The sequence below is a fragment of the Anoplopoma fimbria genome, chromosome 3 (genome assembly GCF_027596085.1).
Source record: "Anoplopoma fimbria isolate UVic2021 breed Golden Eagle Sablefish chromosome 3, Afim_UVic_2022, whole genome shotgun sequence".
NCBI classification, from domain to species: Eukaryota; Metazoa; Chordata; class Actinopteri; order Perciformes; family Anoplopomatidae; genus Anoplopoma; species Anoplopoma fimbria.
The window spans coordinates 21,314,364-21,335,227 of NC_072451.1; the positions used below are offsets into that span (position 1 = coordinate 21,314,364).

The 20,864-nt window shown below is 42.2% G+C and overlaps 1 protein-coding gene across 2 annotated transcripts; it reads right to left on the bottom strand.

The window, feature by feature from the left end:
* Positions 1-1,658: 1,658 nt before the first annotated feature.
* On the bottom strand, positions 1,659-18,925 carry dnm3b (dynamin 3b). 2 transcript variants are annotated; one of them, XM_054596653.1, is made up of 20 exons: positions 18,765-18,925; positions 16,591-16,664; positions 16,229-16,378; positions 15,215-15,418; positions 14,239-14,337; positions 13,888-14,048; positions 13,437-13,579; positions 13,099-13,234; positions 12,415-12,482; positions 11,652-11,790; positions 11,389-11,475; positions 10,678-10,748; positions 10,461-10,515; positions 8,780-8,893; positions 4,580-4,689; positions 3,683-3,794; positions 3,068-3,232; positions 2,640-2,875; positions 2,333-2,506; positions 1,659-1,738 (listed from the first exon to the last, which is right to left on the bottom strand). In XM_054596653.1, exons 1-20 carry the CDS (start codon positions 18,923-18,925, stop codon positions 1,696-1,698), a joined length of 2,502 nt encoding a protein of 833 aa, XP_054452628.1. In that variant the 3' UTR covers positions 1,659-1,695. The 2 variants fall into 2 exon arrangements, with proteins under 2 accessions (XP_054452628.1, XP_054452627.1); XM_054596652.1 differs by having other exon boundaries at positions 3,680-3,794.
* Positions 18,926-20,864: the final 1,939 nt, after the last annotated feature.

The window sequence follows — 20,864 nt, forward strand, 5'->3', positions numbered from 1 at the left end:
CTACTTAAGGTTATTCAACAATAGCGGCTTCCACAATAAAGACTCTGTTGAAAAAGTGAGACATTATGAGGAAGAAGTTTATTGAGGAGCGATACAGAGACACAAAAAATAACAACTGATGCAATTCCCCAGTTTAACATTATGCCCCCTGCTAAACAATGCCATCTCATTACAACTGGAACCATTTGGTTGGTGTTCCTCAGCAGATTTAATTTTATTCTTTTCAACTTTCCAATTCTCTTTCTACATTTAGCTTTGGCAATACAGAATTGAAACTCATGCCGGTAAGGCAGTCTAAATTGGAGAGAAGAGAGCATTTAGTGAATAGAGACACAGAGAACGATTAAAGCGCTAGGATCCTTGATGAGGTCTTAATAGTCCACGGGTACAGTATCTCCTTATCATTACCTATATACATCAGAACACAGTTTAGGCCCACATACACAATAACAAACTGACAGAGAAGCACTTGAACATTGACAATACCACCTTAAGCTCTGATGGAGATGCTGACTGACTAGCTTCGATGGTTGTGAGAGAAGAGGAGATACGAGGGACTAGAAGAGTTGAGTAAAGAGAAAGAGCGCTAGTTTGTGATGGGCATGGAGTTGCACATTTCAAACCTGAGAAAAAGGCTAAATGGAAACATGTTAATGCATTTTCTTTGTCCGTTCACAGGGAACTTGTGTCAAGTTGTTGTTGTTTTTTTTCCATCTCATAGGTCAGCATCTGAACCTGAGCTTAAGGCTGCAAGGGTCACAACTTGACCAATGATACAGCACAGGTGGACACCTATGACAAGGTTAAATGTATTATTGAGGCTGTTTCCATATAGAGAATACTGACGGTGCTCCTCAGCCTTGCTATGTGTGTATGGCTGCTACTACAACACAGGAACAACTCACAAAAGTCCAACATTAAATTTACCCCCAGGGGTTTTTATGATTCATAATGAACAGCTTTGACCATGAAAACAAATACAACTGAAACGCCAACCAACGTGCAGACGGACAGCACATGCACATGTGTCCTCGCACACTCGCACACACGTACACAGAGTTATTCTCACACAAACACCCACATACACGCACACATACTAAGATACAACCTCTGTTCCTAAGAGAACATTAAGCTGATAATTAACACTTAAGGGGGCATTATACAATAAATTAATACAATACTAAATCAAACCCAGCCTACATATAGGCAAATTAGTCCCTCCCCCGTATACATACACACAAAACACACGCACACACACACACTCTACATACAGTACACACACTCCCATGCAATAAAAGCAGCTTATGTGCCATGCTGCATTTTGGAATGAGTAGGGCAGTGCAGCTGCTGAGCGTATTTTTATGTAGAAGCAGCAAGTGGGGGTAGTGGCAGACTTGGTGTGGGGGTTTGTGAGGGGGGGTTGGGGTTCCAGGGTCTGATACTGGGTAGTGGATCTGCTAAGCAAACCTGGAGCACAGGCGAGCAACAAGCGCACATACACATACACCACAATACAAGTACCATACTGTACATAAATATATGGACATCGTCACCTGGCAGGGAATTGAGGGTTGAAGGGTCAAAGACTTCAGTTTCTGCACTAAGGAGGGACCAGGACGGCAGAGCCATGGCTAATAGAGGAGGGATGGAGTAGATGAGGGGGGGGGTAAGTGTATGAGGAACCCATTTAGATGTTTATGGTGGGGCTTGTCTTGTGGGAGATGGCGGGGGTCGCCGGCTTGGGTGGAAAATGAATGATGATGTGTGAGGAGAAGTGTCAGGGAACAGGACAGATAAGAGAGGAGACAAATGAGAAGAGAGTAGAGAAAAAAAGGAGACAAGAAAGGAGACGAGATTAGTCTTCACGCAGCTTTAAGAGATGTGAGATGCTATGTTTCACTGTTTGGAATCAGTGCTGATATTATACATCTTCATGTTCACCTGCAAAACTGTTGTTCGTAAGTAGATTACATTTGTTGGCTGAAAGGGAATTAGCTCTTGATCTAGTAGTAAATATAAAGCAGGTAATAAGAGCAGCTGAGATTTGATTCTGAGCAGGCGAGTTTGATAAGGTAGAACAACACAAGAATGCTCTTTAGTTTTTCAATAATATTGTTATATTTTCAGTTATATATAAAAGAGATATAACTTTTTTACAAAAAAACAATCAAAATCTACAGTTTGGAGAGATAGACATAGATATAGTATGATTAATTCCAATAAGAAACGGAGGTTATACGGGTCTTAATCTTTCTTCCCTGCCCTCAAAGACACCAAAAAAAGCATTTTTTGCATCTTTCTGACAGATAAGTTATGTGAAGGTTGCTTTTACCTGGGGATGCTAGGAGGGGCCCTGTTAGGGCGGCTAGGAGCCTGAGGGCTGTCAGCACTGTTATTGAAGGGCCCCAGGGGTCCTGGGCGGTTTGGTGGTGGCGGGGCCCCTCGGGGAGCCGGGCGCTGGCCTGAGGACATCCTTCTGGGAGCAGTGGGGCTGGATGGAGGAGACCTGGAGCAGAAGAGAAGATACAACATTGAATAATGTTTAGGACAGAAAGAGCGCAGCAAACAATATTTGTTTTATTTGAAATGGCTACAGGATGCATTTGCATTTATGATCAGTTTGATTCTAGTAACTTTACCTGCGACCACCACCTGGTCCTCCCACCCAGGAGTTGTCAACAGGCGGAGGCATGGGGACGGTGATGGTGGAGGTGGAGATATCACCAATGATGGCCAGGGCCTCTTTCAGGGCCTGGTGGGTCCTCAGCACCTCATCCCTCCTCTGGGCCTGCTCCTGGGACTCGTCCATCAAGGCATTTTGGTCACCCGCAGAGTACAGCTGGGCCAACAGCTCTGCATTGATGAAGTCCTTGACCTAGTGGCAGGAAGAGGAAGTGAAGGATGATGAAACAGAATATTGAAAATGAAGAAAAAGTACAGGCCTTCCAATGGTCTTTTTTTATACTCAGTGAAAATCATGTCACTATTATTACTTTAAAACAGTAACAGTTAAAGAAAGCTGTCTTCACGGCCCATATAAATGAACATCTGAGTAATCTTCTCTTACATTGTTGATCATGAGATGCATGATGGTCTTAGGCATGAGGTCCCGGATGCACTTGTTGACAATAGCCATGTAGGAGTCCACCAGGTTACGAATGGTTTCCACTTTACGCTCCAGCTGAGGGTCCATGGAGAAGTTCTCTTGGGCAGTGGTGGTCTCACTCTCAACCTACAGAGGGAGAAAGGAGAAATGCTTTTTAAACAAGGGAAGAGAGAAAATGAGAGAAGTGCATGAAAGAGGTACGTCCTACATTAACAAAAGATATTGGGTGCATTGTGTGTTACGGACTATTTAATACAGGATGCTTACATTTTTTGTGAAATAATGGCGAGAGCACTGTGTGTGTAAATGTTAGTAAACTAAGGAAAGATGTGTGCCATTTGCCAGATGTGTTTATTTTCAGTATCGCCCGGCAAAATTTGTTAAAATATAGAAAGTTTCAAATATTATAAAAATTAGTAACATATCTATGTGGTGGGAAATAAAATTTGAATAATGTAAAAAAAAAAAAAAAAAAAAAAAAGGACAAGTAAAGTCAGTAAATAATGATAATAAGTTATGATCAGACGGAACTGGGGATTTGACCAAAGGACCAATTGAGTGGAGAATACTAACCGCCATGACTTTCTCAGGATAGACCCCGGCACGTAGGAGGGAAGATTTCCAGCTTTCCACATCTTCCTGAGAGTCACAGGCCAACTCCAGGGTGCGATTGTCCTTGTACACATTCCTAAAGGACCATGACACAGGAGAATATGCACTCATTTTACACCACCAACTGATTAAATGAACATTACAATTTCATCCAACTAATCTATTTCCACACATGTAGACAATGCTCCCCATTGTTACAAGAGGGTTAAACAAACATATATAAACTCTGACATCTGGAAGTATTGACAGTGTTAGATTATCTGCCTCCTTCCATGCGGGATGTTTTGTTGTTTAATCCTTTTTTGGTTTGGAGCCAAGAGGGATGAAGAAACTGAATTACCATAAAAACATTTTCCAGGATTTTCTGCACCAATTACTAAAAACGCAGGCCTGATACTTAACATTTTATACAGCTTCATTGTGTCATGGATAGATTACAGTTGTGTCAGGGCTTTATCCTTTGCTATTGTTATCAACCTACTATTACAACATCAAGACCCCCAAGTAACTTGTTTTTATAAAAATCCCCGACAATAATTCACTGTTAAATGTCTGGTATAGTAAACAGTTATTTTACACATCTTTGTACTTCTTGAAGATACTAAATCTGAAGAACAAACTTCATAAACTGAGCTGTAGATGTTTTAGAAATAGTCCCAGGTTGCCTAAGCCTGAAATCATGCATACATTCATGCATACATACAACAATGCATAATCTGAAACATATTTCAGCCGGCACAAAAGCACACAAGTCTTGGACTCTGTAACTCCATCTACTGCATTAGATTGCTTTCAAAAGTGTTGTTTTATTTTCCACCACATGAAAAGTAGAAGTTAAAATGTTAAGATGTCATAGCTGACCTTGACTCCGTGTTGAAAATACAGAATATGTGCTTGCTGGACATAAAACTCTTCTCCACATCGCGGACTTTTAGGTTGTCCAGAGGGAGCATGTACTTCTTCTCTTTCTCCTGTGAATGAAGAAAACAGAAGGTATGGATCACGAGCGCTTTTTATGACTAATGCAATTTGCTCTGATTGTTATTTTTCATGAATTCCTGTGCAATGAAATTGGCGCCAATTGTGCAAGAAAAATATCCATGATAGAAAGGTGAAATCAGGTTTTTTAAAAAGGGGGAGAGGGGGTTAGCAAAGAGAAAGGGGGTGACAAGAGGGAGGAGGAATGGGGGAGACATGAGAGTGGGAGGTATGGGGGGGGGGGGGAGTGTGTGGAGAAGGGGGAAGCAGAAACAGAGAAAGAAGAGGGAAAAGGAGAACACATGTGGAAGTCATTACAGTGTGGGTCAAGACACAGTCGGTCTTCACGGTGCGTTTTGCCATGGAGAGCTGGCAGCTAAAGATTTAGTAAATGGAGTAAGACCGGGAAAAAAAAAAAAAAAAATGCAGATATACGTGAGCACTGGAGGTCTAGTGCTTAAACACAATGCTCCTTCTTGGAGGTAGAAGCTGGAGCACAGCTGTATCACATACAAAAGGGCCTGTGACGGATGCTTGAGGTTGATGAAACTCTGCTCTTACTTTTTACACTCCATCCTAGCCTCCATCTTTCTTAACTCTCTCTGTCTTTTTTCTTTTATCCCTCCCCCTCTATATTTTCTCAATATTTTTTCTTTCCATTCCAGAGGGGCCCACTTCCTGCCTGATTTTTTTTTTTGGGAGAAAAAGAAGGAGGGAGAAAGAGCGAGAGAGGGAGAGATTAAATGACAGCCTGGCGTTAAAACCCAACATCTGGCATTGCTTAGCAGCACACAGAGAACCAGGGAAGGAGGGAGAAGTTAAAGAGACGGCGGGTAGAAGGAGGGACGAGAGACCAAGAAGAAGAAACACATAAGTGGATTTGCAAAAAGATTTGCAGAAGAAAGCCCACATCTGGTCTGAAGGTCCGGGAAGAGGTGGTAGATGGTCGCAGGTAAGAATTAAAGAGGATGAAGAGCGGAGCCAAAAAGACAAGACAAGAAAACTCTGCAGACTCTTGTGTTCCCCAAGGGGTCACTACAGCCCATATATGGTCACATGGGTCTCCTCCCTCTTCCTCTCTCTTCCTCTCTCTTTCTTACTCACTTACTCTCCCCCACACCAACACCCTCCGTCTCTCTCTTTCCCTCTTTTTTGTAATACCCCCTCCCTGAACGTGCAGCCAGTCTGTCCCAGTCGTCTGAGCGAATATGCCACGTCAAGGCTGGATACTCTTCATGGCCGGCATGACCAAAACGGACCGCGAGGGGACCCAGAGCTCAGACAGAGTTACCAAAACAAATAAACAGGCCGAGAGACGTGCACCAAAAGGCTGGGGAAGACGCCAAACGTGGATGAAGCAAAAATCGCAGTTTTGATGGGGTTTTCGATAGACTGGATCCTTGCTGCCAAAATGGAGAGGGGCGAAGGGAAGGCACAGACGACAGAGCCGCCCGCGAGCATCTGGAATGGCAGAAAACAGCACACAGGGCCTGGCTCTCAACTCCGGCTCCGTCCACCCAGTGTTCAGACTACCTGTTCATTATCATACTGGTGTACAGTAGTCTGCACATTGGTTAGACTGGGCATGGACCCTCTTCTGTCAGTCTGTCTTTCTGTGTCGCTCTCTGTGTTTCTCAGTGTTTCAAGTCTCCAAGATGTGTTTTTTTTATTTTTGCATCTGTTGCTTCCGTTTCACCCTTTGCTATTTTTCATCTATTCATAATCTGTATATGATCTATATTCATCTGTATTTTGTGCATTCTAACACTCGCCACTTTCTTTTCACTTCTTTTTGGAATAAACGTACATCACAAGTTTTCAACAATAACTGCAGATTTGACGACTTGCTGTGAAAAAAAAAATGTGTGAAAGAATCTAAATTTGGGGCCAGAACGATAAAAGATTTAAAGTCAAAACTCACAAAATGGCGAGCTCACATAATTTATAGCATGAATGAGTAAGTGTGCAGGCTGCTAGTCTGGTGCTCTGATGAAGATGTGGTCCACTGGCGGGGTGGGTGGGTGGGGGGAGGAGCGAGTGTGGCTGCAAAGCATCTAACGCAGGCCAAAGGAACGAGGGCCAATCAATCAAGTGGAGTTTGAAAATACAGTCAGACACCTCCAGTGAAGTTATTTCAGTGGGTGGCCAAAATGGAGTTGGACGATTTAAGGCAAAGGACACTGATGTAAACTAGATTGCTGTGGTGTCACATTACTGCAAAGGGCTGGTAGAAAAAGTGTTCTGCAGATGGTGCAAGAGCCCCAGTGCACAAAGAAGATATGTGTACAAAGGATGTGTTATATTTGACTGTTCAGCTAAGTGAGAGTTAGTCTATTTATGTGAGCTCTTGTGTTGTTGGTAAGGGAAATTCAAAGAGTGGACATGAAACTTTGTTAACTGTTGAGTGTCTAATATTACGCATTATATAGGGACAAACATCGTCTCAGTGTCCTTAAGTGATAGCTGCTTATGAAGTTGAAGGTCAGGATATTGATATTTAATAGAGGGGTTTCTTTCTGCCGAAGCATTTGAGGCTGATGTTTGGATTAAAAACTTGTGATTTTCCTGCCAAGAATGCGAGCAGTTCCAAAGTAACTGCCAACCACAGGAGGGAGGAGGGTGTGTGTGTGTGTGTGTGTGTGTGTGTGTGTGTGTGTGTGTGTGTGTGTGTGTGTGTGTGTGTGTGTGTGTGTGTGTGTGTGTGTGTGTGTGAGTGCATCCACACATGTGCACATGCATGCATATGTGACTATAGAAAGTTCATGGGGTGTAAAACAGAAATATACAAGGGCGAAGCCAGTGGAGTCTATAATTTCCTACATTACCACACTAACGTATCAAATGACATTCTGTAGGCCGAGTGCTGTTTGGGCCCATGTGCTCTCTGAGGGCTAAGAATGTGTTCATATATTTTGAGTGTCTGTGAGTGAATATTTAGTTGGGATTGGGACTGTTCCAAATTTGCAGAGGAGTGAATGCCTGAACTTCAAATGGAAAGAGATGGGGAGAGAAGAAAGAGAGAAAAGAAGGGAAACTCAGAGACAAAGGGATAGATAAATGGAAAGGCGGGATGAATGACAAGAACCATGACCAGAGCCTTAGAGTGACTGGCTAAATGCTCACAAATAGTGAGGTAATTGATCTACATTAAGGTTTAAACCACACATACAAATCTATTCTATAATCCAGGCTGGAGAGAAGACTATTGTCTCGATCAATTTTCCCTTTTGCACAAATACAAATTTCACTCTGTGTATTTCTCTTGGAACTGCACCCTGGCAAGAGACTTAAACAAATCTCATAATTAAACAACAATGCAGCAACAACACCAACTGGCTAAAAGAGTTGCAGTGTGTCTGCCTATCTACACTTGCTGTGCAGAATAACCTCCAACCTGTACAGCAGGCACAGACAGGCAGATAGACATCAGCCCGCCTAATAAGCCAGCAGGACGGACCAAATGCTGCATCCTGTGGATGACGAGCTGGGGAAATGGTGTGCTTTTCCCCAAAACCAGTATGCTGTTGTTGGTCTTTATGATGTATTATCAAGGATAATTGAAATAAAAATAATAAAACTCATCCATGAAATCCAAGTGTTTGATGTGTATGAATTTAATTTTTGTTTCCATTCGGATAAACATCAGAATGTCATACATCGGTTTTAATTGATTTTTTGTTTTTTGTTAAATACATAAAGAGCAATTGCACAAAGAATATTTTTTCACATTTTTTCAATAGTTTTCACACTCTCAATTAACTTCAATACCACCACAACACATTCATAGGAAACATAGAACTTGGAAATATTATTATCTGACCTCTTGCTTAATCCTTATCCTGATCTAAACATAAAGGTCATAAATATGAATAAAAAAACAAGACCACAAACTCTCTAACTCCTGAGAGAAATATCTGCCTCTTTGGCTTTGCTAAATATTCTGAGCTGAAAGACACTAAAATGCTTTGTAAAGCCCAGTTGAGACCGCAGAGTCAGGATTGATGTGTTATTACGAGCAACCCCTTTCACTATAAGTTTGATTTGATCCATTGTTACTATCAAAAATATTGCTGCTCTACTCACCTCATCATCCTTAAACCAGGAGAAGCTCTCGGCAGTCAGCACAAACCAGTACTCCTTGGCTCCTCCCTTCATAATGCTGATGTTGTTGATGGTCAGCCAGCCTTTGCGGATGACCTGCGTGGAGGGTAAGGTCAGAAAGTCAGAAATAGCTGTAATGTAAAATAAAAAAAGTTAATTAAATTAAATAAAAACAAAAATTGAAGAAAAGCAAGAGGATGACAGGAGCTCTTCATCCGTAATCATTTTGACCAACTCAAACGCCGCTCAAACAATAACTTCATTCAACACGTCATGGCTAAAGCTAGCCAAAATGAATCTGTGCAGGTAATTGATGCATGAATTGCGATGAAATGTGTGTGGAGGTCAGGTTAGGTGTGTCATTGTGTCGTTGTGACTCACTCGGAGCCTAGCATGTGACTGTGTGTCAGTGCAGTCTCATTCAAGGAACTGTGTTCACAATGCTTCAAGCAGAGGCCAGTGTTAGCTTGTTAAGTGACCATTGTGTTAAGTGCTTCGAGCACACAATCCAGCATGTGTCTGTCAACTGTGTTAGGAGTATTAACCCTACAAGCCTACATAAACAGGCCTGTGGGCCCAGTGCCAAGTGATTATTAGGTTAGAGTACTGTCAGTCTTACACCGCCTAAGACTCACTAAGGAGGTTACCCAAATCATTACAAAGCCTTTCTGTCATAGGCAAACAGTAGGGCTGTTTATTGCCTGGATCTAAAATAAATTTTTCAAACACTTTTAGTCTTTAAAGTGATATTTAAATCCAAAACCAAGGACATTTTTTGTTTCTATTTTTCTAGTTGGCAACCCCCTTTAGTCTGCGAGCGCTGGTGGGTGGAGGAGGTGTTAAGAGAAGAGAGTTAACCGCTAGAGAGTATAATCTTACAATCAGGCCTGATGCTGGAGGAGAGGAGGCCTGCAACAGAATGTGGGGGATTTAGAAACCTTGTGGCACTAAAAAAATGGTAATTTTTCCAAGTGCAACTTGTATTAAAGAAAATGCTTCTGCCCAACAGTAGCTTACACAACCATATTGGAATTCTTGAACCCGTCAAGAGTGGAAAACCAAAAAAAGACAGGTTCTTAAGCAGCAGTGCTGGAGAGCACCACACAATGGGCAGAAGTGTTACTGCAGGCAAAAAAGACAAATGCAAACCATAACCCACAATGAGCGATACTCACCAACAGACACCCATAAGAGGGCAGCTGAGATTCTCACTAAGGGATGGGGATGAAATGCAAAGTGGAACCTTGATGACACAGGAAGGGGTTCAAACAAAGGGAAACGTCTCAACAACAACACCAGTGATGATGGTGGCAAAAAGTAATAGAACCCAATGTGATTCTTTTAATGAGATAAAATCATAACACCAAAGAAGCAAAACAAACCAGTGTACACAACTGGTGCCCACTAAACATAATACACCATGCATTGCTAAAATATAATAATAGTGAAATCAAAGAGAACATAAGGCTAAAATGCATATAACATAAAATGTGTGCAATGCAAAGGATTTACTCAAATGAAAGAGTGTCTTGGATCGGATTTCTTTTATTTCAGCATCCCTCTCTCTGCAGTAGCCATCCTGCTGCTGTGTGGGTGTTCGGTGTTCCCTTGACCTTGTGCTCCGCTGTTTGTGTGTGACATACAGGACATGACAAATGCTCACCTGATTTCCTGCTGAACTCTGGCTCTTATTAGTCTGACTGCTCCGCTGCTGCGCACTACGGTGGAGAAACGACAAAATAGAGATGGCAGGAGAGACAGGATGAATTTAGAGGAGAGAAAATGAGGGAAGACATCACACAGGTCAAATAACATCTTCTAAACATTTGTCCATAATGATCTATCATGGTTTGAGCCAAGCTAATCGATGGCGTCTTTACTTAGCAAAGCCAATGAAGTCTTCGTGGTTAGTGTTGATGTATGAGAGCTGGATGTCTATCAACAGCAGAACCTGCAACAACACAAAACATTTAACATGAAGCGAGTCATTCTTGAAGGAACATAGTAGTTAGACATTTTGGGAAAGACTGTTATTTGCTGAGAGTTAGATGAGAAGATTAAAACCACTCTCATGGCTGTATGCTAAATATGTAGCTGTAGCCAGTAGCTAGTTAGCTAAGCATAAAGATAGCTAGCAGCTAGGGAAAACAGCTAGCTTGGGTCTGTCTGGCACATAAAACCACAATGTGTTGTTCTACGACTCACTTTGACTAAACAAAACAGGTATAACATGTTCATTAGTGAGCTTAAGAGATGCTGGTGTGTGGAGTTTGTTATTTTTTGTGCTAAGCTAAGCTAACCAGCTGCAGGTCGAAGCTTTATATCTACTGTAAAAACATGACAGTGGCATTTATCTTCTTCAAAATATCCCAAAACAATTTTTTTAAATGTATTGTGTTAAACAGAATGTGTATTACCGTTTATCCATTTGGTTAATTGGTAACTTGTTTTAATTCTATAACATTACAATGAATATACAGATATAAAACTGGCTACTGAGATATGTGCGCATACCTGTCACTGACCTTCCCTCATAAACAAATGTGTATAGCCATAATGAAAACTAACTTATGCTAAGGTATGAGTGTTACCTGGTCTTTGGCCCGACTCTCTCTGTCTCGGATATGACAAGTCACAATTCTCTCAGTTTCCTCTCGCAACATGGGGAAGCACTCCAGCTGAAAACCAATGTCACAGATTATCACTCACTCATAACAAATAATAAAAAAGCCTTCAGAAACAACAATGTGCTTATTTTTAATGTTCCTACTTCTTCCATTATTCCATCCTTCCTTCTATACTTCCTCAATTTTAACCTTCAAACTTCCAAACTCCCATAAACCACATGAGTTACCTTGTTGGAGCACTGGCGAACAGTGTTTATCAGCTCCTGGATGACCATGTCCACACACTTGACGCAGGGCCCCTTCAGCTTAATGACCTGCTTCTTCACAATTGCCTCAAACGCCATGTCTGGGGTGAAAAGTCCAGTCCTGACACCCACCAAGAGGAAGAGAAGAAAGGTATAATTGTGATGAATCATATATTCTGTGGTAGTCTGAGGTTGCAGTAATAAAGGGGTGAGGGCAAAAACTTGTGTTCATGTGTTAAATAACAGTCATGGACATTGGACAAGCGATTGTTGTTGAAAGACTTCAGGCTAAAATGTGGTGTTACTTTAAATGTCAGATTTCTCGCTTGGTTGGCAATTCATTTTTGGCTGTGGTGGCTAACCGCTGCTGAACCAATATAGAAACACACAGAGAGGCTGGACTGAACATAAAAAGAGAGAAAGAAAGACAACAGGTTCCTCCCTTGTTTATAAATTCCCATCCAAACCATGTGTTTTTAGGTTTTAACCAAATTCAAAGATCTTTATTTTTACTTGTTATAATGTTTACCACATCAACATTCATTTATGTGTCTGTCATTAGGCTGTGAATTAATTAATTCATACCTTTATAAAGCTAACGGCAGTGGCAGCATCACTGGTTGGTATACGTCAAATATTTGGAGGAATTGTGTGCCTTTTGGGTAAAAACTGATGAGGCTGTGGTGCAATGGCAGGATGTGTAGAAAATAAAGAAATGTTTTTAGTTCGGTAGATTAATTTCTACCTGATACCGTGGATGTTTTTGATGGCATAACTGATCTCACGACGCATCTCCTTCTCATCACACTCCATCTGAAGGGAACAGAGAGGAGGCGGTTAGACAGCAGATACAGTGAACAGATTTATTTAACTGTAAAAGATGAGAGACAGGATGACAGAGATAAAACAGGAATAGATTAATTATTAGAAGAAAAAAGGGAGAGAAAATACTATAATAAAGCTCTATTTGTTGCATGGGTTTGAACATGCATTGATAGTAGCGAAGCTATTTATGGCTCATTCAATAGAAAATCACAAGAGAGGACATTATACGGTGTGTATACAGAGGAAACAGATTGCAAAATGTGTAATTTAGTTTTATATTCAGCCTTAAAGACTCAATTGTGTTAAAATGCCATGAAAAAACTCATTATTTCAGCTGCTTCCTATGCTTCAGGAATTTCTCTAGAGATGAGTGGCACAGTATTTCTATAGGACAGGACAGGCAGATGACTCAGTGCCATAGCTATCTCTAAGGACAATGAGTACATTAACTCTTCATTTTTATGGGAATTTGGGAGTTTTAGCAACCTGGGAAGAGTTTAAATATTACATTAAAAACACTGACAAATGGTGGGATTCCTGTTAGTTCAATATATTTAAGTCAACAATTTTGAAAAAATATATACGCATTTGAAAGCTATATCACCTTGACCAGCTCAAAGGGGAAACGCTCATGGAAGATGCGGTTGATTTTTGCTCCACCAGACAGCTCCACTGTGTCCACCTGATCCCCTGAGCCCTCAATCCTTTTCTCAAAGTCCACAGAGAACTGCTGCACCATCCTGAAAACACAACAGTGAAAAAAGCATGATAAATAAAAGACCAGCAGTGACTTCTAACATCTAAAATAAGAGCAGATAAGCAATGGGTGCCATGGGAGAAAGTAATCTCTGCTGGAGGTCAGGTATTTTGTAGGAAACTTAGCTTTTATCAACTCAGTTTTATGTAAATGCTCTTTTTGTGAGAAAAAAATGGGGCACTGACTGCAACAGCTGCTTGGTTTTGCGGGATGGGTCATCAGGTCGGTATCCCCGGTATTCCTCGGCCTCCTTGTCCAGAGCCAACAGCTGGGACTGCAGCTTGCTGCGGAAAGCTGGCAGGGTGTCCCGGATGTGGTTGGTCAATTGCTGTGGAGACACAAAGCCAGCAAAATTAAAAAAAAATGATTATCACATGAGAGTCAATAAGTAAATTATTTTGTTGTCTTTTTCGTTGTAATGTATAACACAGAAAAGAAAATGTGGTATGCCTGTCTGAGTGAACTTATAAATTATTAGAAGCTGAACTAGAAAAGAGTGAGTGCATTTCAGCCCACTGACACCCACACTGATGTGCCATACAATGGAAGAGGGGGGTGGGGGGGAAACACAGCCGCCCTTTTATTCATTATGTAAAGTGTACTGTGGGAAGGCACTGGGAGTAAATCTATGATCACCTCGTTGAGCACTCTCTGCAGTCGTGGGGTGCCCATTTTTTCAGCCATGTGCCTGTATGATGAGTGGGACAAGAAGAACTTCCTCTCAGCCTCCAGCGCTGCCTTGATATCTTTCTTCCCATCGATGTCCTTTTGACTGCGATTCACCACTCCAATATAACCTGGGAATAAATAAACATGGACACAAATTGAGATAAATAATGAATGTTAAGGCAACGACATCACGAGCGAGATAAACAGAAAAACAAACAGTCAAGTGAAATAAGGTAGAACAAGAAGAGAAAAGGCAAGTACAAGAGCCGAGGTGATTGTGGCCTTCATAACTCACTATACTGCACAAAAGACACACACCTCTTCGCAGCGGCAGCAACTTGTTCTCCAGTATTTCTCGGGCATCCGTGCCCTCGTCCATCAAATCCAGTTTGGTAATTACTCCAATAGTCCTCAGACCTAGAAAAGGGGTCAAAAAGAGGGAGTAAGATTATAATGGAAATTTATAAATGCTTTTTGGAAGTTAAAGGAACTATTTTCATAATAATTTAATGGTTTGGGCAACTTTTCTGAGTAAAAAAAAGCAACACTTGCTAGTACCAGCTTCTTAAATGGGAGCTTTTAATGTGTTTTATATCATTGTAAATTCAATATGTGAGTTTTGGACTGCTGTTAAGCAATTTAAGACCTTTGCCAAGTTCCAATGCAGCTTTACATCTAGCTTTTCCTTTCATTTATTCCTTCCCTCTTCCGTACTTCTTTCTTTACCTCTATTTAATTTTGCTTTCACCACGTCATCCTTTCCAAGCATCTTTGTTACCATCCCATCTTTCTGCTCCCTCCTAAATCTCTCTTTTCTTGTCTGATATTATTCATCCCTCCCTCAAGGTTACTTTGTCCAAGACCTCCTGTTCGTAGCTAATTTATCCTCCTCTCCTGTGTCCTCCTGTCTGAAGGTCAAACTCCTTGGGCATTAAATTAAGTCGATTCCTTTCTTACCCTTCTCCACTATCCCACTCCCAGCATCTATTTTTCTTTACAGTCACCCTCTTCTGTGTTTTCTTAATTCTACCCATCTCTTTCTGATTTTCTTTTCCCTTTCTCCTCATTTTATCTTTTGATGCGCTCTTTATTCTCCATTTCCCCTTTTTCTCAGCCCCTCGTTTCTAATAATAATGTGACACTTGATCGACCACTGAAGGGAAAGAAAGGTCAGACAACAAGGTCAGACTCACTAACCACAAGGCCACCTTTTATGTGCTTCATTCACTTCCATTCAACTTTCTACAGCCTCCTTCACTCCCAACCTTTCCATGACCTCGTGCCCTCGTCTTACCCTGTGGATCGACATCTTTTGCCAGTTTAAGAGCGTCAGAGTTGGCCAGGTCAGAGTTGGCCGGAGTAACAGCCAGGATCAAGCAGCTCTCTCTGGTGATGAACTGCATGATCATGTCCCGGATCTGCTGCTCGATGTCAGCGGGCTGGTCTCCAACCGGCACCTTAGTGATCCCCGGCAGGTCGATGAGAGTCAGGTTCAGCACTGCACAGACACAGAAATGCAAAATATATAGTACCGGCCATACCTGTGTGACATTTATGTGGCCTATTGTTAGTCAAAGGGGGATCTTCAGTATTTAATTAGTTATTTCTCTGTACTTTAACTTTGCCTTCTACAGCAGGAAAAAAATGAAATTAAGTTAGAACTATTGGCCCTCCAACTGTAATAAAACACAAAATAAAAAATAAAACAATAACATTTAATTATAATATAATATAATTTAAAATAAATTAAATTAAAGTAAAATTAAACAAAAACAAAATAAAAAAATAAAGCTCATAGCTAATAAATGATAAGCTAATCGTTGTAAGATAATTCTGAACAATTCAGATAATCAGTTTTATTCTGAATGGAGCTAAGCAAGTGGCAGCGGATCACAGATGATAAAAACATGAATTAATTTCAAATTCACTTCAATTCAAGGCTCTGACCTCTTTAAAGGACAGCATTCACTTTTACAATGCAAACAATCTAAGGACATCAGTATTCCATCAGTTTAGCATCAATATAGCATTAGTATAACGTTGAATATGAATATACAATATTCAGCCACACAGAAACTTGAAAGGATCTATTAAACTGCTTTTCTTCAACTGTAGCGTATACTTATTTTGCTGGACAAACCACATTGTTTGTTTCCAGTGACCCAGTTTTTAAAAAAACTTTTCTGCCAGCTACTATTACAAAAAGCGAAAGTATGATGACTCACAGCTTGTCACAGTCTACCTTGATTCAAAAGTGTTATTGTGTTCAGTTATTTGACTGTGAAAGGGAGGGAGATGAGCTTCGCACCGTGAGGGGAGTAAACACGCAGGTTGATGGGGACGGGAGATATGCCTTTGTTGGCCCCCGTGACACGGTCCGTCTCGCCCTCGATCTCTTGGCGAACCTCATCGAAGTCTGTGAACTTCTTCCCTTTGCAATGGAGAAATTCAGCCCATTCTGAGGGGATGAAAATTAAGATATATAAGTGGGATTAGTGTTGGCTGAGCTGCATGTGTCTGAGAGAAAAATAATGCCAGTGTGAGAGAGAGAACAGTCAGGAAAAAAAACAGTACCATTTAAAAAGGGGAGAGGGGGAGGCTGCATTGTGTGTATGTGTGTGTTTATGTGCATGCTAGCATGTGTGGGTGTGTAAATGTGTGTGCGCCCACCTGCAGTGGCGCTGATAAGCTGCAGAACCAGGGGCCTGCGGGTGACAATTCCAGATCCACGAGGCAGAAAGTCCCTGAGGAAAGACAGCCAATCAAAACTCATTATATCAAACCACAGCCAATGTAGACATTCATCAAAGAGTAAACGCATAGTTATTGATGGCATAATGATAATTTCATCTTGAGGCTTTTTTCCTCTGAACTCTTGAAGGGAAAATATATTATAATTACACCCTAAATGCAATTAACTGTAGACCTTTTAATGTCACTCATCTGGTATGCTATACGCCAGTTCAGCATAGTCTAAGTGGAATAGAGGCCATTTTAACACACAGACCCTCCTGTAGCTTTCAGCTGCTGCAACCAAGTGCTCCAACGGTACAGAACAAAGTGACCTGATAAACAACAGGTCAAAATGAAAAGCTGCATCGCTGACAAGGAGCGCTCTCCTCTAAAAAACGATGACTTCACCATTTCCTGAGGGGTTCCACACCAACTCGTTTTGTGTGTACGTGTGAATGTGTCTCCACTTCTTTGTGTGCACATGCACGCGGGCTGAGCCACACACCTGACAGACACACGACCACCTCCTATGCTATAGGTCTATTTCAAGGAAACCTTATTAACACATATCGACTCTCAGAGCTGCCTCAAGTGGGATGAGTTAAAAAAAACGAGGAGCCCACTGATTGTCCATTCAGCGCTGAGCAGAGCCAGTTCTGGACAGATGGACCATTACTCAGCATCACGACTCTCAATGAGGACTGGAATAGGAAAAATCAATTCATCCATCTGGGACTGCAAGCATGCATGTTACAACTGCACAAGAAAAGGAACCACTTGGTCAGACTGAAGACAATCTAGCTAATGTTGTACTTCCACAAATTTGGGAGCCACAGAGCCACAATCCTGGTCAATATTGAAGCAACAGAGGCTGAGACATTCATGATAAAGCTCCAAAAACACTGGATACTACATGTACCATACTGCAACTCAATAGTATCTTTCATTAGGCATTCCCTGCTCTCATCTTTCAAACTCAATACAGTTTATATCACATTTCTTTCTGTTAAATAGTTTTAATCTACAGCATAAATCAGATAGCCCTGATGACATCATAAGGGTTACCTAAACAGACAATGGAAAAACTCCCTCCAGAGCCACATATTAACCAGCAGATTTCACAGGTTTGGTACAGTACTCTCCATGACGAGCAAACTGACCTTTATGTGTAAGATCAGACTGACCCTTTGACTTCTAACATATTATATTAACTCGCGCAGACACTGCACAGCAAAAAAAAAAGAAATGCTACAATGAATTAGTCAATTTAGAGAGGTAGTTTTTCAGCAAATTATGATATTAAACTAGCCATCAATTAAAAGGTGCAATGCATGGGCTATAAGACAATATGGTAACATATTGTTGAGCAGCAAAAGAGGTTCTTGCAGCAGACATAAGCACATCATATTGTTGCTATTAGGCAGTTGTTGTGGGACATTATTGAGTTTCTGATCTATGTTTTAACTAACATACAAACATAAAATGTATGTTATCAACAGAATCACACTCCTTGTTGTTGAATGCTTTATCATTATCTTGAAAAAAAACTATCAATTTAAATGCATCTGCTCATAATTTATTTGTTGTGGGTGACCAAAATCCAGGGCAAGATGATGAATATTCATGTGTGTTTTCAGGAGTGGGAGCTGACACGTACAGCAGGATGGTGTTTTAAAATGGTTACATGCAGTGATATGTCTCTGCACAATCTGCATTTTGTATAGGACAAAGAGCATGAGAGTATCATTTTTTTTATGGAGACAATGGCATCTTTAATGCCCTCCAAACGAGGAAGAGATGGATATTTCTAGGACTGGGAAGTAGCCTGACTGCAGCTGGTACAGATATGACTGAAATCCCTAAGGTGCTGCTGTAACCCAAATGCTGCTTCCCTGCTCTGTCAGTAGCCACAGGACAGTGTTGTGTGTATTCAAAAAGAATACTGCACTTAACATAATTCAAGGCATCATCACAAGGTGCACAACAGCAGTGTCTTTAAGCTGGGGAGAGATGGTTTGAATTCTGCACAGAGATTGCCTAGGCCTCTTATGTCATCCTCAAGGTTAACCGGAGAAGGGATTATCCTATTTCTGGTGGTCATTTTTTTTTACCTGCCTACAAAGTTCTCCAGCACGGAGCTCTTCCCTGCACTCTGACCGCCGACCACTGCGATCTGCGGCAGGTCCAGGTTGCAGGCCTGGCCGATGGAGCTGAAGGCATCCTGCAGCTTGTTGACCAGAGGGATCAAATCCTCCATGCCACGATTTCCCATGGTGCCTTTAGACTGGTGGACTCGGGATCAGCGAATGAAAATGGAGAGAGAGAGAGAGAGAGATAGAGAGAGGAGGAGGAGGAGGAGGAGGTGGGGGTGGGGGGTGGGGGTGGGGGGGGTATGTGTCGCTGCTATATTAGTCCGGGATACCGCGGTGCTTGTTGATGGAGCCTAGCGAAGTCATCTAGCCGCGCATTGCCCCGAGCCAAGCGAGGGTCGGACCGACTGTGGAAGCAGAGAGAGAGAGAGAGAGAGAGAGAGAGAGAGAGAGAGAGAGAGAGAGAGAGAGAGAGAGAGAGAGAGAGAGAGAGAGAGAGAGAAAGGTGCAGAAAAAAAGAGATTTGAGCAGACAGGAACAGACAATTGCGCAGTTGCTCACCACAACCACCATAACCCCCTCTCTCTCTCTCTCTCTCTCTCTCTCTCTCTCTTGCACACATACAAACAAACACACAAACACACACACACACACACACACACACACACACACACACACACAGCAGGAAGCATATACTTTCAAGGGCATTTGGTGAAGGGGAGCTTTTATTGGCTCTCTGAACAAAAACCCCCGTGCCCTCCAGAATCCACTAATCGCTCCAGAACATAGCACTGAATAATAAAAAAAAAAAGCAAAACAACGCATCGTTCGCAGACGTAGATATGCAGTATACAAAAAAAATAGTGTCAAATAAGATATATATATATATATATATTAGTAATAATCACACATTTTTGCAGGGTGCCGTTGTTAAACCTACCCCGCCTCAGGATTCCCTCAGTGTGTCCTCGGTGTCCGACGGTCCCGGTCGCTGTCCGGTGCTGAAACGACGCGCAGATCGGGCAGCGGCGTTCAAGTGACAAGACCCCGGACGGTTATACAAGCACCACCTGCTATGGCAGTGCATCGGCTTGATCCCAAATTCCTGTGCATTGATTGTGTTCTCCTGTGGGACTCGGTTCCGGTCGGCTGAATGTCAGAGCGGTCTCATCCCGAACACAAATTCGCCTTTGACAGATTAATCATTTTTTCTCTCTCTCTCTCTCTCTCTCTCTCTCCTCTGTTCCGCGGTGTAAAGAACGAGGCATCGACGCTGCAGGAGGACCAATGAAAACCTTGGGTTCGGAGACGAGGCGGGGAAACGCGGCGCCTCATTGGCTGGACGGGTTCAGGTTAGGCTTACCTGAGCCCGCCTCCTGTTTACATCCGTGCCATTTCTGCCGCTGTGAGTCATGCGGCACGGCTGCGCATCGCTGCAACAGAAGAGGTGGATGCGCTCCTTCAGATCGCTGCAGTTGGTGCAGAAACCCAGCTGTCGTAAATTACATACACATTGCATACATGGTACATGGCAGTCATTTTTTTATTTTTATTTTTTTATGTCGCCTTGCTTTACGCACAATAATAGTAAGAGCTTCATCCTTTATGACTTTGACAATATCGGCCCACGTTTGAAAAACATGAAGCCCAGAGGGGTTCGCTTTAAACCGGACAGAAACAGTGTGGTGCTCGGTTCTCGGGATTTGTCCCTGCCGAGGCCGAGGCCGAGGCCGGGGTGGAGGCGGTCATGCGGGAAAGGACGCTGCCATTCTGCCTTAACCTCTCGCAGGACAACCTCTGTGCCAGATAGCAAGTGTCTCTCTTCCACTGTCGCCTGTCATTAGATGATCTATGAGGAGAGATCTAATTAGCTCATCAAGCTCTTCTGCAAAATGGTTGAAAAGGGTTTCTGATGCCCTTCCAGCTGCCTACTGCCACAGGCAGAAAAGGGCAAATACTGACCAAATCGATCAGATTTTACTATCTGATTTGGTCAGTGTTTGCCCTTTTCATTATGGTCAGGCTTTGGAGATGGGTCCAGGCGGCACAGCATGGTGTAGTGAGCTGGGGTAACACTAGATGGCAGTAACAGCATAACCAATGCAGCTCTGAGGTTTGGGC

What these genes read in the sequence shown, in the direction of transcription:
- dnm3b (XM_054596652.1), bottom strand. Translation starts at nt 18,925, where the DNA reads ATGGGAAATCGTGGCATGGAGGATTTGATCCCTCTGGTCAACAAGCTG. An exon ending in AAAAACATCCACGGTATCAG is followed by an intron (nt 11,791 to 12,414) that starts GTAGAAATTAAT and finishes GGTGGGTGTCAG; the next exon opens with GACTGGACTTTTCACCCCAG. An exon ending in TTCGCCAGTGCTCCAACAAG is followed by an intron (nt 11,476 to 11,651) that starts GTAACTCATGTG and finishes ATTGGTTTTCAG; the next exon opens with CTGGAGTGCTTCCCCATGTT.